The 19,313-nt window shown below is 39.2% G+C and overlaps 1 protein-coding gene across 20 annotated transcripts in view; it reads left to right on the top strand.

Moving 5' to 3' along the window:
- Positions 1-19,313, top strand: part of LOC110827052 (uncharacterized) — a 158,418-nt gene that overhangs the window by 66,857 nt on the left and 72,248 nt on the right. For all 20 annotated transcript variants that reach the window (XM_087341603.1, XM_087341604.1, XM_087341585.1 and 17 more), the window contains one exon: positions 1,692-1,771. In XM_087341603.1, coding sequence (XP_087197729.1) covers positions 1,722-1,771 — 50 coding nt within the window. In that variant the 5' untranslated portion in view covers positions 1,692-1,721. The remainder of the gene's footprint in view (positions 1-1,691; positions 1,772-19,313) is intronic.

Genomic DNA, 19,313 nt, shown 5'->3' with positions numbered 1-19,313 from the left:
GGTTCTTATTCCAGCTCCCGCCGACTGTGAAGTGCGGTCAGTGATAACGCTAGGCCGCACACGGCTCGACGGACAGCAAGTCTCCTGCAGGAGTTCAGCTGGGAGGTGTTTAATCATCCACCCTACAGCCCGGACCTCGCTCCCAGTGATTTCCATCTTTTCCTACACCTCAAGAAATTCCTGTCCGGTCAGCGTCAGCGTTTTGAGAATGACAGAGAGGCGGAGATGGTTGTCACACAGTGGTTCCAATCCCAGGCGGCAGACTTCTACGACACAGGTATTCAAAAGTTGGTCCCACGGTATGACCAATGTCTCAATTCCGGTGGCGAATATGTTGAAAAATAGCTGGACACTTGCTGTATCTGTTGCAATAAATATTTCCATGAAATTGTGTTTTGTTTCTGTAAACGGCCCCAGGGAAACTTACTTTGAGGACGCGCCTCGTGTATGTACACACACACGCTTTAATTGTACTGGAAGCCAAGTCTGTACATTTGCCGTTTACCAGACTTTGTTGATTAATGATGTGTTGACTGGATGGTCCCACCTCCCACTAATTTATTTAGTAGACATGGGACGCACTTCATAGCCACCACTAAGATTTACAGTCGAACATCCACTGAGCAACATACTTCGGACAATTTAATTGTACGCCATCTGGTGCAAGTACCATTCTTCAACGAACATACAATCACTTTTTTTTTTTTTTTTTTTTTTTTTTACAAATTTGGAAGCCACTTTCAGTTCAGAACAAGAGTGGGAGGTGTAGTAAAAAAAATCCAATTAAGTCTTTTTCATGCGCTCTACCATTTTGCGTAGGCGTAACTATATTTTCAAACGTGAAATTTTAGCGGATCTCTTATATTTAATGGGAACCAAAAATGGCATAGTTTTATCAGAGCTTTCCCCATAAAGAGTCAAAATTATACAACTTAATTGACTGTTGTTACACTTCTAGCTCATGGTATTATTGGTACTTTCAACTGATTTTATCTGTACAACAAACTTATTACACTTTTGTCTTAAATATCAGTTACAGGAAACATTAATCGGGAAATGCTTTGCAATTATGATATTTTTATTTATTTTCTGGAACATGGTATTGAGTTTCAATTAAATCCTTTAGTTTGAATGGTGTCATCTGTGGATTTAATATACTTGTTACGCCATTGGCTTTTTACAGTCGTGTTCTATGGTTGATGTTTCAAGTACAATTTTAAGTGAACCGGTGCTGTTTCTAGAAGCAATTAAAACATTCTGTGACTTTTTTATTCTGACAATAGGACCTCTTTTGATCACAATCTCTGACATTTCATGTCAAATTTCCCCCCGCCACACAAAGTTTGTTATGGAGACTTGTAAAAGGAGAATGGATTCTGTCTACTGTATTACTTACAAGAATTTCTTGGTTTATGTTAGCTTCAAAGTTACCCGTGCTTTGGAAACCAGAGCTCTAATATTCTTACCATCTTCTCCTAACCTCTTTGCTTTTGTCTACACCACGTAAATCACCATTCTCTCCTGTCACTGCTTTCCATGCTAACAGCCATGTTGCATTCATAGGAAAGAGGATAGAATGAAACAGAAGCGGAAACACCAAAATGTCACGGTATTGTACAACACTTTAAAACCTACCCCATAATCATTATCCGAAACAAGTTAGATGGAGGCCTTTTGTTTCTTCTTCGCAGGACATTGAACGAAGGTGACGGCTGATCTTTATGGCAAGACCGCCATCTTACCGCGACTGTCCTCATCTGCTTCGATTTAGGTAAGTTCTGCACGCCTCGTGTGTGAGACACATAACTTCCTACGGTCACCTTAGTTGTCATTGAGTGGGAATATTAAAGAAGACATCGACTTCGTGATATAAGAAATTGCAGGGGCCTATTTATCGAATGTAGAACAAGAAAACCAATTGGTTGTTGCGTTGTTAGCTGAAGATAATTAAGTGGGCGGACGTACTGGAGGAAACAATATAGCCAAGACGATTTTGATAGGTTTATGAACAAGACAGGCATATGTGCAAGAGACAGTCAGCATGTGCGGATAGTTGTGGAAGCCGACGAGATGGCGGTGATGACGAAGTTCATCTGGTTTGCTGATTAAGTTGCGATCATTCCAACCTTTCATGCTGAATTGATGAAAACTTTAATTTTGACACTTTAAATGTCGTCCTGATTTGTAACATCTTGTAATTCGACTCCAAACGTTTTTGCGTGTTCAGCTTAGGGACGGGTCTGTGTTTATCCTGACTGCATCATGAGACCGTCACATCAGGAATGGAAAGTGGCACAACCTCCTTTGTAAATCCCTTGTAATTTATTCTAAGTAAAATTATCTGGCGCTTACACGAACAGCACGTGTGTGTGGTTTGGAAATCATCCAAAGTAACTTATTTCACAAATAGGTCTACATAGGGAATAGTTTATTTTTCACAAGAGTAATCAACACAAGAAAGAAACTCTCAGATAAATAAAGAAATAAGACACGAAACATGAAATGAGGGGAAGAAGGAAATAATGAAACGAAGGGATTGAAAGAGAAGGTAGCAGAGAATAGAGAAACGAGGATATGAACTGATCGGATGAAAGTAGTAGGGAAGTAGAGGAACATAACAGTGACTAGTATCCGGACTGAGAGAGGGAGACAGTAAATTTGAAGACCCTTCCAGGACGCTCGTTGGCGCGAACGCACAATGACATCCCGTAAAATGAACATGCCACTGACCGAGACGTCAACCGTCCCGTGGTGCTTATATCTCTATATTACGTGAGCATAATTCAGGAGCAAAATGTGTTTTATGTAGTCTGCATTAGTTTTATCTTCCTTTATAGTGACCCTAATTCCTACACATCCTGCTTTACCCGAAATATGTATATGATTTCCCGAGCGAGGAGCTTCCGTTTATGCAATTTTGTGCGATGTTTACGCTCCGACACACACAATAACGAATCGACAGTGGTACTTGTGTGATTGACAGAATAATTTAAAGGGTTTCTGTACGTGTGTCACATCACGTGTAGTTGAAAGGAGTCGATTTGCGTTGAATGTGCACACAGAGGTGCGCATTTCATGTTTTACACGAAGGTGGCTTTGACGACTGGTCTGGTTGTCGGAGGAGATATTGAATAACGCTTCGGAAACTGATTTGCTTGCTTCTTTTGTTGAATTATGGATCGAGGGAGGGTGAAATCAGGGGATACGGGCAACTTTCTGTGGTATTCGCGTTTTTGATTATTTTTTTGTTCTTTTTTAACTTTTGATGGGTTATGGATTGTGAGCAATGTAGAGTATAATGTCCATTGAAGGTAAAACGTACCTCGGTGCTTTAACCAAGCACAACGCCGTACCGAAATATGGGGGAGTGACGATTTTACTCCGTACTTTCTTAACCGCAGCCCCTGTCGCCCTGACGATGAGGAAAGTTGCTCGTGACCTATTTATTTTATATAATTTTTATCACCTGCACAATCGAATCGAGAAACTATGAACACAAAGGTTTGTGGCCCTTTTTAGAAGCTAATAGTCTTTCAGCTGGTCAAGAAATGTCCTGTCTTTTACGAAACGGGTAGGCTACGTGCTCATAGGACTCCGACACGGCCGTATCGGAAGGATATTGGCTGTAAGCTATGTTATGAATAGCAGAGGAGTGAGGAGGACGGATTTAGGAACTGAAGGAAAACACGAACAGATGTAAGACGACAGTAGTACCGCCCGGGATTCGATTTCTTCATCAACTTTTTTTGTTTCTTTCCACTTAGCGGCTTATTCCAGTGACGATTTGACTGGCATTCAAACGGACAATGTACTGATTAAGATTTCTTCTTGGTGTTCAGTTGACTGTACAGGCGAATCTAGAGGCAAGTTCTCAGAATATGCAAAATCTTTCTCCTACATCTGCACTCTCGTGTTTCATAATACGTATAGAATTAATCCTACTATATTGTGTGCTATTTATAACAATATAAAATGAGTTCCTGACACAGGATCATAAAATACTAAACTTTCGTGTCCTCTACCTTTCATTATATTTCCACGTTTTTACTCTGTGGCCTGAAGAAACATTACGTTTGATTAGGAGTGATTATCGTCCGAGTCAATATCAGTGTGTTCCGTTATGCTTGCGGAGGGTGTGGCCTGTATGGGAGCAGCTTAGTAGCCCTAGAGCAGAAATTTTGTGGTTTTTATCTGCACGCACCGTCACATGTCCCGTCCTTCCATTAAAGACAATTACTTACGAGTAAACATACGTAAATACAACTTGAACTGAGGTAACAGTTAGCTGTCTGTTATTTCAAATACGAAAAGATCTGCTGTCATATGCGCCTGCAAGGGGAGCTAATGTATTTTCTTTATTGGTACCGTCATAATTAATGCAGATTAGATTTTTATTTTGTGCGGTTGCTGTTGTATTTTATATTTCGAATAATGTATTACGATTCTATCAGTAGGCTGTAGTAATTACATTAGTAAATTGTATTCACTATTACAGTATTTTGACAGTGAAAGGAGCAAAGACGTCAAATAAAAGAAAAATGTTTCAGAGGCCCCGTGTAGGACTGTAATCAAATGGACATCATCGTGTTTGCAGAAAACCTTTGTTTTTAAGCACTTACTTAATGGTAACAGCGAAATCGGTTTATAGGAAATGTCATATAAAGATGTGCTGCATTGTTCAGAAGTACTTGTGTTTTGATATCATTATGTTGGATACAACCTTAATTGAAAAATCAAACAAAATATAACTGACCGCACTTGAGATTTGTTTACTTAACATGCCTCCATCACCAGGGAGATATTCACTCATAGCCCTGATGATGGAGGCAGCAAACACCTATGAAACGTCGGTAAACATCTACCGGTCTGTATTTCACACACGAAAACAAGTTAGCGATATTCTGTTTCTTAACATGTTTCGATCCGCCAGGGACATCATTAGGTGAATATATTACTGAGTTTCAGCATGGTGAAATACGTTTAATAATATCATATATGAAAGCAAATATAAATGGTCTTACTTCTTACTGATTAGGGTTGCTCTCAAGCGTTATTAATGGCCTAGCCCTGATGAATGTGTGGTAAATAAGTTTAGTTGAATGATGAATATCGCCCTGAAGATGGAGGCAGTGTGACCTCCGAAACGTTGTTAAACATCGACCAGACTGCACAGAGCAAAAACTCAGAAGACAGAAATCTTCATACTCACCGCTGTGAAAACTTCAAGTATGGCCCTGAAGATGGAGGCAGTATGACCTCCGAAACGTTGTTAAACATCTACCAGAATACACAGCGCAACAACCCAGAAGACAGAAACCTTCATACTCACCGCTGTGAAAACTTCAAATATCGCCCTGAAGATGGAGGCAGTATGACCTCCGAAACGTTGTTAAACATCTACCAGAATACACAGCGCAAAAACTCAAAAGACAGAAATCTTCATATTCACCGCTGTGAAAACCTCAAATCTTACAAGTTTAGTTTTGTTTTGGTGGCTTTTAAAGTAACACGATACGTATGTGTATTTATTTTCGCAGCTTATAATTTCCATGTTGAATAATTTTGGCTATTGTTTCGGATTGCCTGTGATGCACACAGAAGCTTTAGAATCGCGTGTTCCCCCTCCCATAACTTCTGGAACGTCTTGTTTCAGAAATAAGTTTCTCAACCGAAGGACTGTGAACCGACTCAGTTTATGGCAGTCGGCATATTCTAGTTAAGGTCATTTCACCACAACTTGCTTTTTCGTTTTTCTGTTTTGGTGTACAAAGCCGAGAGGCTTCCTAGGGTCAGTCCCCCGGTCCTTACAAGGTGGGTAAGCCTATTCACCACAAATTAAATTATTTCTTATACCATTGTGCTTACGTAATCCTCACTGTTCATTGCGATCGGTCGATGCTAGTAAATATTTTGTTTTTCGACGATAATCCTCTTAGCCCAGTGTTAACTATATGTATCACATTCTGCAACGAAAAATAACTGCATTTATATTCATCGATTTTGTATGATTATCAGTGTAAACATTGTTCTCGTAAACACCATTAACCAGTTGATCTCTTTTTATAGAGACGCATTGATTTCCCTTTCAGGTGCAGAGAGAATTATTAAATATTATTTAGACAATATTCGGATTTGAAGATTTAATATAGAATGTCCCATGAAGATGTATAAACAATGCTCACGTATTTAATGGTTTTGTGTGTGTATAACCATTACACACATTCTTTTACAATTTAAAGCTATATGCCTAATTCCTGTATTGTAAAGAAACGTGTTTTGATGTAATAATAATAATAATTTTGTCTGTACACTTGATTTGTACAGTAGTCTAGATTATGATATCGGTCCTCGAAAAACCCACAATTACTTTACCAGTCCTCGAAGCTGAGTAGTTTAAAAATTAGTACTCCACCTACTGTCATCGTCTTTCATAATATTTTTTTTTATTATTTATTTAGCAAGTACAAAGTGTCCTGATGATCTCGCGAAGTCTGCAAAAGCAAATTCAGTAACATGGTACTCCAACCTTGGGTTCGTAAATATTAGTAATGGATCATGAATACATAAATTACGCGTTAACATCCGGCTGTATGTTAAATAAACTGCTGCTAATATAGATGACTAGTTATATGGAGCCAATACAAGTTATTTCTACCATAATACGTGACTGGCAAATTCATTCCTTTCTTATTTATATTCACATTAGGGAAACAAAACAGATGCTACAAATACCTCTTCGATCTTTAGTTGTGTGGACGAGCCTCGTACTTACCAGCATACAGACGTCAGATATATTATATCCTTAATTGGTTTTAAACCACAATAACATAATGTATAATAAAATGTTTTCAGATATTTGTTTAGTGGAATTTCAATTTATAATTTGCCCGCATACCGAAGCGTGTAACAACTTTGCAGTCCGCTCTGCTCTCAAATACATTTATTGATACGCTGTTTTATTGTTTATCTTTCTCTCTGAAGGTCTGTACTATAGATGCATTTGTGTTTGTGTTTGTCCTACCGACAAAGATTTCAATCACATCGTTGGAGCGATCGCCCCTCATTACCATTATATGGATTCTGTTGTTTTCAGCTGCGCAGTGAACTTTTGAAATATCTGATTTACATAACATTAATTCTATGACTTCTTAACGAATACGGATGATTAAAAATATGTGAAATTACAGAAAAGCTCGGCTGCTGGCATGTCACGAAACATTCAAAACTAAAATTAAATATAAATAGGCTTATATAATAGATGTTAAGAAAATAATAGCAATTTAATTCATTTCAGTTTTTTTTTTTACTTTAACGTGCTGACTTACCAACTACAGCGGCCAATTACGGTGTCAGCACAAAAAGGTTAAATGAATACAATGTTTGAGAAAACAAGAACAAATTAAAAACAAAATTAAACTAAATGCATCTTATCAATCTAAACACTTTCTCGTATCGAGGTGTCCTCAAAAGAGACAATGTTTTTTCGCCAAAAATGCCTAGTCCTACTTTCTTCTAGAATTGTGATACGAATCTGATTAGCCCTTTAACTCAGTAAGAAGAATTATCGTCTGCGGGCTGGATTACCGCGTTTGGAGCCCCGGCAAGCGAGACAGGTCTCTGCCCTAACCAAACTCATATGCAATGTGTACCGGCTAGTCTTTTGCGTTTGGCTAAAACGGCCGGAGCGTAACATTGACCACTCTACCCCACTTCATACCAATACAAGTTTCTTGCGGACCGGCAGTCATGAATGAAACTGAATGAACGTATAGACAAATCAGTTACAATTCGTGTTTGAATAAGATGCTTAATAAGACCGTCTGTGACGGTGGCGTAACAGGTAAGTTGCCATATCCAGCACATCGCCAACCCCCTTGAGTCGTTATCAAGTGCGCCCGAATTTCTCAGATGCCACTTGGGATGTCATATTTGATAATACAGGGTTATTCATAATTCCCTGACACATCACAAAAAATCGCTAGTCTTCCAGGCGTATACAGATTAAAATGTAAAGACTGCCAATTAACTTATATAGGACAAACTGGACGCATCTTTACACAAAGATATAAAGAACATATCGCAGCCATAAAACACAATAAAGAAACTTCTGCATACGCAAAGCATATTCTAAACATAGGACACTCATACAATACAATTACACAAACTATGGACATTCTAAAAATAGTACGTAACAAAAGACATACAACAAACATATAAACAAAACCTTTCCCTAAACGACAATATTTTTCTTAATAACCCCATCTTCAATGCCCTCCAGATCCTTGACCCCAACCATAGCAACCTCCTTTCACCTACGCACTCCACGAGCAACCGCAATTCAGTATTAAACCTCGACCCGACACAGTAATACTTCTAGATGTCTTCCGCCAGACACGTCATGTCTCTATCAACTCATCACCGACTAATATTGAACATCAGATGAACCACGCCATATAAAAAACAATACCTTCGTTCTAATATATAAGAGTAATCTGATAATAACATTTTCAATAAACTGCATAACATTGTAAATGATTGTAATTCGAGTTTTAGATTTACCAATCTAATTTATACCTGAGGACGGTTAAATATAACCGAAACATGTCGTAAAAAACGTTCCAATTTGTAAATCGATCATTCGATGCGGAACGTGAAATGATATTTTAAATATTTTATATATTTTATTATCTTATTAAAATTGTGATTTGACGGAAAATATTAAAATATTATCTTTCCTATGCACAGCCACACACGAACCACAAACCTGCATCACGTGTGACACATGTGTTTATATATGCATATGTACATATTCCAGCAAACATGAACGCATTTGCATATAATATGCACAGACACGTTAGCGAAAAATATTTGACCAAGAGACTTAACAGCGTGTGTTCTTAGCCTAACAGCTATTAATAGGTTTGTTAAAACAAGGAGATATTTATGTGGCACGTATAGGAAAGTGAGAACTGCATATAAGGTTTTGGGTGGAAACCGTGCGTCACGAGACAACTTGCGATTTGTTTTAACGAAGCTGCCAGTCCCTCAGACTATTTGCGTCGGGTGAAAGGATTATTAATGAATAATGAATGGGAAATAATTTGGAAGAAAGCCATAGTGTCCTAATTCAGGTATTATTTCTCACATGGAAGCAACAGTTTAATCATCTTAATCAGAACAGAGCAAAAGCATTAACCATGCAAAGGTTTTCAGCCAGGGGCACCATGGCTGGGGATTCTGTAACCGTCCACTTTCAGCTTCGAAAGTGCCGCAGGTTGAATACCGTGGAGCCGTAGCTGTCTCCGGGTGGACGTTGGGCGGCCTCTGCTCACGAGGATGTGGTTATTTCTTTAAATTTGGGAGCAGGTGATCGAGTTGGGGTATCTCAGGGCAAATATGGTTGTTGGGTCCTAACTCGTCGGTAGGTGGACTCTGGATCTCGGGTGGTGTTAACGGCCTGTTCGTAGCAGATAATAATAACAACCCCGGATTGATTTAGAGGATATTGCCACTATTTATTGACCACGTACCACACCGAGGTTACAGATAACAAAAGGTGTTAAATGATAAATTTATAAAATAACTCATTCAAGCTATAAATCACTTCAGTGGCTCTTCGTAACTTCGATAATTTGGATTTAGTTGTATTTTGTGAAGTTTCCTAATTAAGGTTTCAAAATGTGACAAGTGACAATTTGAAGTGAGAAGTCGGAGTGAAGTAAAGACTGTCGCCCTCAACACCGGGGTTAAGACACATTCACAAGAAAACAACTCACTCCTGATTGGATAAGAAACTTACAGAGTCCAGCCAAGAATAATATAATATTAATTTCCATTAAAGTAGGGACAGGGTTTGGCGTAAAGGGTCACCCCTTTCTCGTGAAAGAGAGAGACTCCTACAACATCCGCCCAACCTGGTTTCCCACGCCTTCTCCTAAATTCAACTCTCTGTGGGGTAATAAATAGTATGTAGTTAAAAACAGGGTTGCTTAGATGCGAGGCCGAAAAATAAATAAATCCTTAAATATGTGTTCTGCACACGCAGTAAGTACCTCAAATATTATACGATTCATTATTCACTTTTCAGATAATAAGTATTATTGTCAAAATCGTCCTGTCCTGAAACGAATTTCCAGTGATAGTAGAATAAATTGTGCTACTTTGTTATGTTGGTGACTTACAAGTTAAGCATAAACAGACAGTTAGGTCCTTCTTACCCTGAGATTTTATGTAGGCAATAAAGGTCCCAGTGGCTGTTAACCCGACGCACGAGATGAACATTACTGAGCTATATCCTGCTCTGTATGCTTCCCGCAGGAGGCCGCTGTTGTATATATATGCTGACACCAGTAATGGCTTACCTAGAACAGGTTGGTCCAGTATTTGTGTTCCCTCTGGCCAAGAATAGTTTTCCTCGTTGGACTCCAAGGTTCAAAACTCCCTCCTGACACTATTTAAAAAAAACTACTAGTCGGTTTTCGTTATATTTAATAACACTTATTGAGAAATTACTTATCTTCGAGTTATCTCGAGTTTAGTTTACGCAAAAGCAGCTGATCTGAAATTAGTAAGCCTGCTGTATATACCTATCTTTAGTTAATACGTCAGTTTTTTATAACAATCAGAATATCTCATTTTGACTGTTATTGTTAGATATCGGGTCTGTGTGTGGTGTATTTTATGGTTCCGAAAGATTAGACCTCACATTGTCTCATTATAACAACTTTGACATATTTTGTAACTAATTAAAAATACTCCACGGAACAAAGTCCTTCTTGTAATGCTAACAGTTGCTAAGCTTTCTAAGGAATTATTAAGTTTGTTACCGTGCTCACAAGAGCCCGCCACCAGTCCCTAAGAATAAGCTTTATGAATTCAATTCGTTAATATTCTATTTAGTTTCCTTTACTTTAGGATTTGCAATCGAGCTGTTTTCTCGAATTTTCATCTTACGTATGCATTCTACACGTCCTGTGCATGCCTATGACATATGAAGAAACTGTGCAAATATTTTGGTTTCAGTGACAGAAGTTAGTTCCTAGAGACTAGTGAAAGCATACGGTTAATGTAAAATAAATTAACTGCTCTCTTATTAAGAATTATTTCTGCTTCCTAGTGTCTATGTAATCAGTTATGCATTCCTTAGCTTAGTTCTGCAGATCGAGTTACAGATATTAATTAATTTTCATTTGAGTTAAACCTGCCATTTAAATAAAGCCGTTTCCCTGACGTTTATGTAGAAGCAGAATTTTGTTTGATGCTAAGGGGGTTGTGAGAGTTAGTCTAATATGTAAAGCACAAAGCAGTGAAAACTGATCTGTTGATGGATTTCAAAGGGGTCAATGTAACTTTTCTATTGAAGAGAGTAGTCAATGTTATACGTACGCTGCGGTGTTGCGTACGCCACTTCTGGATGCTGGAATAATCTTTTAATGCTTTAGGCGGAACTCGAGACCATCAGAAGCCCATCAGTTCGTCCGTCCGTCCGTCCCATCAGATCATAGAAAAGTCAAAGAATAATTCCGGGGAAAATATACTACATATAAATCCCTCTGTAGGGAAGATACAGGGTGATGGTTTGTGGACCGTGCATAGAAGTTTGCTGTCTGCATGCACCGTTCTAGAATCAGAACTGTCGGCTTGCAGATACATAAGCCTATAGAAATACGAGAGAGTGTATTGCGGGGGGGAGGTCTTTTGAAGCCTTGTACTACAGCCAGCACGTCCTCGGTTTTTACATTACGACTGCGACACGCCAATGTTTCTTTCGTATATGAAAAGCCTTAGTTGTCTCTGTCTTTTATTTCGATTCAGCATATTGAGAGCAGTTGAGTGAAAAAGATAAAATAAGAGACGAGGAGATAGAGTGAAAGGGGAAAAGAAATTGAAACGGATGTGATTTTATATAGCTATTAATATGCTGACTGCTAATGGTAATGTTGGAGGTCCTTCAAGAGTGACAACGCAGTGATGTGTACTAGGAAGCTCTTTGTGTGGGGTTAGGCACGTAGATTAATGTGTATTTCTAATTTAGCTCAGTACTTTGATTTATTTATTTGGGTGATAATATTTGTATTAAGAAAATAAAGGTTGTAATGCATAACTGGACTAAATGACTTACTTGAACGTGTGTGAGTCCAAGAAGAGGACAAATATAAATGTTTATTATTTCAGGAAACAAAGAAAGCGAAACGTGACCAATAGTTATGAGAAATATCGTGGTATAATTGTATAGTAATGAAATCCAAATATTCAGTTTTATAAATGTACGTACCAGAGCAACATATTTCAAGAGAATCACAATTACGCAATCACAATGTTTTATATATTAACATTTAATTATACGGAAACAAATAATGTATAATATGCAATAAACTAAGACTGTGTATAAATGTAGGAATAAGGTCGAAATACATTATGAAGGTGGTACATGAGCAAATACTCATGTAAAGTGAATGTTTAAGGCTAGGGAAATGAACTGTCGTGACTAGTTTCAATATACTATTCAGGAATTCTTTAATAATTATAGAAAATATTACAGAAATCCACCTTAAGAATCGGGTAAGTATCGCCAAATTTAACGCATTCAGTGTCAATCTTCTCGTAGTAATTACAGATGTGACAACGGTTAATTTGTTTATTAAAGTCAATTCTGTCATGTAATTTAGACTTTATTATTCCTTTTCTCTTTTATAAATTAGGCAGTCAGAAAATAGTTTTACTTTATTGCATATTGTAAACATTACAGGTTGCATGTAAGTTCAGTGTTCAAACGTGCACTAATCCCCCACTCCCCACCCACAAAATCACGTGCTTTTGTTTAGCACATCGCATGGGATTCTGGGGCGTAATCCTTGCCACAGTTTTGATGGAAATCTTATTTTTTCCCTCGTCTGTATATTATCTTACCATGACTCCTTTTTTACTACCCTTCCTTATTCCCCCTCTACTTTGTATCTTGTCCCAACCCCCCCCCTTCAGTCCATTTTACAGATTTAATGGCTAATTTCACCCTGACCCTGAGAAGATACAGACACACCTCCCTTTTAACGTTTCTTTTTTGGAGTAAATACGTCTATAAAGAAGGGTCATTCGGCAAAAAAGTGTAACGAAAAAGTGTAACCTGGTTACCTAGGAAACGTCATCTGTTTACTCGGAATTGTTGTTACCTATAAAACATTACATTACTTTACATTACATTCAGCTACCACAGACCCATCTTAAGCGTAACTAATTCAAGTTAAATAATCAATGTCTTGATCAAATTTATCTCAATTGTAAAGGATCTATAAAGGAAATATTTAGAATAAAGCCAATATATAAACTTCCTTTCCGTATAGACGTATTTACGTCAAATTCTCCGGAACCGTCGTTCCACTGACAACTTTTTTCAAGGTCGCATGGCGATAGTTCTCTTTTACCGGTTTTCGTCTTTTAGAACCACACAGAAGTAGTAATGCACTAGATCACATATCCACTGACCTGGAGGGAGGTCTGAAGACTCGACTAACAGAGGACTTCAAGTTGCTGGAAATCTCTTCTGCTTCTCGAGCCAATTTATATTCGTAGCGGGAACTACGAAACGTAATAACACTGAAAGAATCTGGAAAGGTAAGGGAGAAAGAGCAAGGACCAGGGTTGGAGGCTAAATTCTCAGGCAAAAGCAATCGGATTGAAAATGGTTCTGAAAATCTACCCTGTAATGCCCTTCCACCCTACCGTATCCTGTTCTCCCCAAATGTATGTTGATGTAGCATGGAACGCGATGTAAACCTAGATGTGTGATGGAACATTAATAGATGGAAACGGAAACTGAGGACTCGTAACAATCAGGAAAAAAAGCGCAACTATGTATAAAGTGAACTGTGGAGAGTCTACCTGTAGGGGTACGTAGGCTGTGTACACACTGGGCCGTAGCAAGAGACGTGTCAGAATATACGCGTGAAATGACTTGTACGTGAATGTTTGTATCTAACGTTTCATTTTCATTAATTGTTCAACAAGAATAACGGACAGTGTTCGCGTAGTGTGACATTAAAAATGCACTTTGTTTAGGATTATCATCTGACTTGTGCAATGCGTTTTAAATCGAACTGACTAGAACTACAACGCTTTCGATGGCGTATTATTTTATAAATGAGAGTACTATAAAAATCACGGGGTTTTATGCAAACATGTTTTAAGGCACAGCGTATATGTCACTTCTTATGACGCCACATTGTCGGTGGCTTATGATGTATTTCAGCTATATATGTGAGTGTGATGGTGCTCAGTCCCCCAGAAACAAAACAACATCACGAAATTTCCACTCCAATAGAGGAATCGTGCAAAGCTTCAGGCAGACTGGGAGAGGGGGCACGGACCAGAGGAACTCCTGGTTGATGGTGTGACGGAGGAGGGAATCAGTGTCGTGTCAGACCACATGATGAATTACTTTACGCCATTTATCAACACTGGCTGGACCGAGTACCCTCAGGATATCACAGCTGCAACGAGGACGTGTGCGCGACTGTTTGATTCCCACATCTGATATAGAAACATCTATCCAAGCCAATAACAACACTTGTAATAAAACATTGCCTCAGACAGGGCCAGAAATTTGATCAAAAATAAAATTAAAGTGGCTCTCTTCTGGGTTTCTTCGCTGTGTAGTCTGACAGACGATTACCGACTTTTCAGACGTGCTTTCCGCTTCCATGATAAAGGCGATGGTGGTGGCAGCAAGCACTTCTACCAGACTACGCGGTGCAAAAATCCAGAAGGCAGCCATCTTCGTACTCGCCGACGCGCGAACCAGAAACCTCATAGAAGATAAAAATATTCCTAAAGAACGTAGAGTTGATAATTCAAACGTATATAGTTCTATACTCAAATGACCGCTTCAGTCGACATCTTAATATCGTGACGGCGGTTGCTTTCTGAGAGTTTTAATTCATAATCCTGCTACAGACCGGAAGTCTTCATTCACACTTTTCACGTCTCACAGCTGCCGAGTCTTTATATAAGTGTCTTGTGTTGTTGCACTTCGAGTGAACGGGAAAATAAAGCGAGTTTAGGAATAAGCAAAGCGAAACCTTTGCAATCCGCGCGTCAGGAACTGCTCAGCCTAGTCGTATGCCACGGTTTCCGGGGCCTACTACGCACCTTCTCACCTCGCAACATATTTAGCGTCTGAATTACATGTTGGCTTGTCGCAGGTGCCGGGATAAACTGGTTTAAGTCAAACCAATTACAACTGATTCAGCAGAACTAACACTTCAGTCTTAAGTTCTTTTGTATATCAATTGTACAATTATGTTTGTATAATTTATTTAAAAACTTAATAAATCTATAATGATGTTTGTCTTCTGGCTTTTGCGCCGGGTCGTCTGGTAGAGAAGAATGTATTTGTAAGGAAAAATGATACTTCACAGTCCGTAACATCCCCTGCCACATCCGTGAAGACTATAAGCATTACATCAGTGTCAGAGAAGTTGCTGTGTTTGACTGGAACTGATGCTCAAACTCTTTTTCTCAATTTTGGATTCTGTGCCAGTCTTGTGATATTACGTAATTAAGTCCGAAGCAGTGGCTCTTTTTAATAAATTTGAATAAGTTGATCAGATGTTTTGTAAAGATATTACTGGGATACTGGGAACGACCCGTTCTTCAAGTGCCTCAGCACTGCGGGTCCCAACTTTCTTCGTTGTCTTGATCTATAGACATTCGGTAGGACTCCTTGGACGAGGGATCGGCCCGTGGCAAGGCACCTACCTGTACACAGGACAGCACAACACAGAAAGACGCCGACAAACATCCATGGCTTGAGTGGGATTCGAACCCGCAGTCCCAGTGACCAAGCGGAACAAGGCCCACACCTCAGACCGCGCCGCCACTGCGGACCCCTGTAAAGATATTTGGACAGATAATTATGGGAGGTTTTAAAAATAGGTCAGTGCTTCATCCCCTGATAACAGCTGGCAACACAGAATTCTTCTTTACTCTGCACTATATGAAGCCAGTGCAATGTAATTCATATCTTCGTGACCTCCATAAGAATTATTGTAGCAAAATCCACTTTTCTGTCCAAAAAATTTTGTGTATATGTCTTGGTTTCAGTAACCGAGCAACACGTCCTCTAGTTTAGCTGATCAAACAGTAATAGAAGGATGATATATATATATATATATATATATATATATATATATATATATACCACTGAATTTTGTGGCCTTTTCTGTTCTTCAATTTGACTTCGTATATTTACATTTTATTTTTTTCCTCAATGTAACAGAAAATAAAACACGATTCTACGGCTATATAATGTATTTATGCTTGCATTAAGAACATCGTAATCCCAACGAAGTTGATTTCAGGTATATTTTTGTTATCAGATGAATTGAAGAGTAATTAATTTTAAATGTTGGTGGCTTCATTGTTTTACAGTGCGTATACACTGAAAGGAGCTTTCAAATTAGCTTGTTTAGCTGCAGCAAAGCATAGAACAACACACAGCCTTTAGGAAAGTCGAACGAGAGGAATTTTCTTGTTAGTAGCTTGTCCCAGGGTAAGTCGGCGTCAGTGTAAGGACAGAGAAGATAGGGTTGATGATGGAAAATAGAAAAACGAATTGAAGATAAAAGAGAAAAAGGACCATCTCATTCAAGGATTGTAATACTATTAACTGGCAAGTAATGATTCACTTCCCTCTCCTCTTCTGTCACCCTTCTCCATGACTTGTGGACGTCCTCACATTTGTCTAGATCGTTCACGCCAGTTGCGGGTGTCTAAGGGAACAGGGCTGTATGCTATTCCTCCCACTAAGTTAGAGATGACGTTGGCTAACCGGCCAACCAGTCTACAGCCAGGTTATAAGTCGTGATATCGTGGAACAAAGACGAAGCTGAAGCAGTCTCTTGGGGCGTGATGAACTTCTGTTGACAAATGGAGCTGAGACACCCCCGCCGCGTAGTATCATCAACAAATAAGTCGACCTGACCGAGATGCAGTCTCTTCGTTAGTGTCTGTCCGTGGGAGGTTTCGGATGCCATGCCTTACAATAGATGCTACAGGTTTCAACCCCGCCCCATTAGTACACTGTCTTGATAAAGTTTCTGGATCATTCCTTAATATTATTTGCTCAGAATTAGGAGACGAGCGAGTTTTTGACTGTGTACCGAATACACTGTGGCCTATCGGTCGGAACAGCTGAGTCTGGAGTTTAACCTGTTTGTATGTTTGTTACGTTATTGTTGATATATTTTGTTCTTTCGTTTTTAGCTTTTGAGTGTACTAAAGAGGCATTTCCATTCGATAATGCGTTTTTTAAGTGGGGTCCACCTACTACAAGAGGTTGAAAATATGAAGCCTTAATAGGGTATAACCGTTCGAAGTATAAAATGGCTTCTTCTATCTCTTTTGCACATTTTCTGTTCGAGAACTACAAAATAGTCTTGAAACGTACCGGTAGATGAGTCCAGTTCAAGTTCCGTCCTCCATAAGACGTACGATACTTAAATACGAATGGAGTTCAAGCAATGTGACCTGGCATATAAAAACATTTATACAGCATTGCTGATTAGAATATTTAGCTGGAAAATAATGACTTATACCTTTGTCAAAAAGCTTATCTCTTTTGATGTAGTTATTGCCTCGTTTTATTTTTATCAGACCTGCGATATATTTGTTCTCTTATATCGGTGAGTGGATTATTCATCATAAGATTGCCCGATCTTATAAGGAGCAAGGGAGAAACCTCCTGCTGGCCAGAACGAGCCAACAGTCAAATCCATGAGAAACCTCACTAGGGGAGCCAACATACACTGACCTTCTCCAGGATCCCTCTTCCCCCCTTCAAAGTTATCCCCTCAACCAATTTACAAGACGTGTTTATCATATTTGCCCTGCATCCACACCCATAGAACTAACATTAGCTACTACGATGTGTCGTGATACTTGTTCGGTATGTATATTGAGGGGTGTGGGAGAACACAGCTTCCAAGATGGCTATTTCTGAATTTGTATAACTTCAGGTACAGGTGAAAGGTCGCTTAAATCCCACAGACTGCTACTGAAACCACCCTCAGTGTAACGAATACTGTCTCGTTTACGTATATCAACTTTCATGTTGAATTAACTCAGATGAATCTCGTCTAAATAATATTTTAAATTTAGGTCCCTACAGCAAATAAAACACAACTTTTCATCAGTACAAAGATCAACTGGTGAATGATGTTTAAGGAAATAATATATACTGAATACATAAATACGCTCGTTGGTGGAAATTCAACCTAATTATTAATGCAGGTGGTGTACATATTTACCGCTGATCAATAAAGGGTTGACCGCATCGTAGAGTGGTCCTTAACAATAACAGCTTTGACTAGTTATTATTTATTATGTAATGTACTATGAAGGAAATTTTCAGAGAGGCGAATATGAAGATGGCTGTCTTGTAGTCAATGAACGCTAATACTTATTTCACTTTCAGCCTTACGGGAAAGATCAAGAAGAAACCGAAGTGTCGGCAGTAAAACAACTCCCAAATGGCAGAGACGCTGTGTTATGTTTTGTTTAGTGACACTTGGCGGGCGCAAAACTGCTAGCCTTGGTAGTGATGTTTTGTTACTCCCGGAATGAGTGGACTGTGCCAGTACTACAATAATGGCGAAAAGAGCGAACGAGAGAGGAGGCAAAGAAAGAATGAGATGAGCGAAGGGCAGGAGCGAAAGACCACCAGTGGTCGGTGTTGATGGGAAAGTCATTAGTTGTTAGCTAGAAGGGGTTGGGGGTTGGGGAGGAGGTCGCGTGGGGGTTGCAAGGTCCACAGCTCACGCCGCTGCAACTGATATATTTTTTTGGGGGGATCGATTCCTGGCGATGTTGCCCTATACACTTTAAACGCGTACATCACTCTTCAAGTCGCCAAAGAAAAGAAATGCGTTGCCTGAGACACGCATTTTGTAAAATAAAATCTTTTCTAGAAAAGAAATTTCAGGTTTGTACGTCGGTAAATGTGAAGATAGCGTAGTTTGGTAGAAATATGTCGACTTTTCATAGATGCTTGCTGCCTCTATCAAAAGGGGAGTTATTACGAATTGTGTCACAACGATCGGTCCCGCGCCGTCTGAGGCATCATGCTTCGGACCGGCGATACGGAATGCGCGCTGGTTCGAGTCTCGGGGGAGAAGAAATTTTCTCATGAGCTTTCGACCGGTGCCAACCCAGCATCGTGAGGAAATTGGGCGTAATCAGGTCATGGAAAGCTAGCAATGGCTGGGGGTTCGTCGTGCTGACCACACGTCACCCTGTGTCTGGTTGGATGATCGTTCACC

This window comes from Zootermopsis nevadensis, unplaced genomic scaffold (assembly GCF_977971745.1).
Source record: "Zootermopsis nevadensis isolate Lab colony 2312 unplaced genomic scaffold, Znev_1.0 Znev_ptg000082l, whole genome shotgun sequence".
NCBI lineage: Eukaryota > Metazoa > Arthropoda > Insecta > Blattodea > Termopsidae > Zootermopsis > Zootermopsis nevadensis.
The sequence above is the reverse complement of the archived record's forward strand: the minus strand, read 5'-3'. Positions and strand labels throughout refer to the sequence as shown.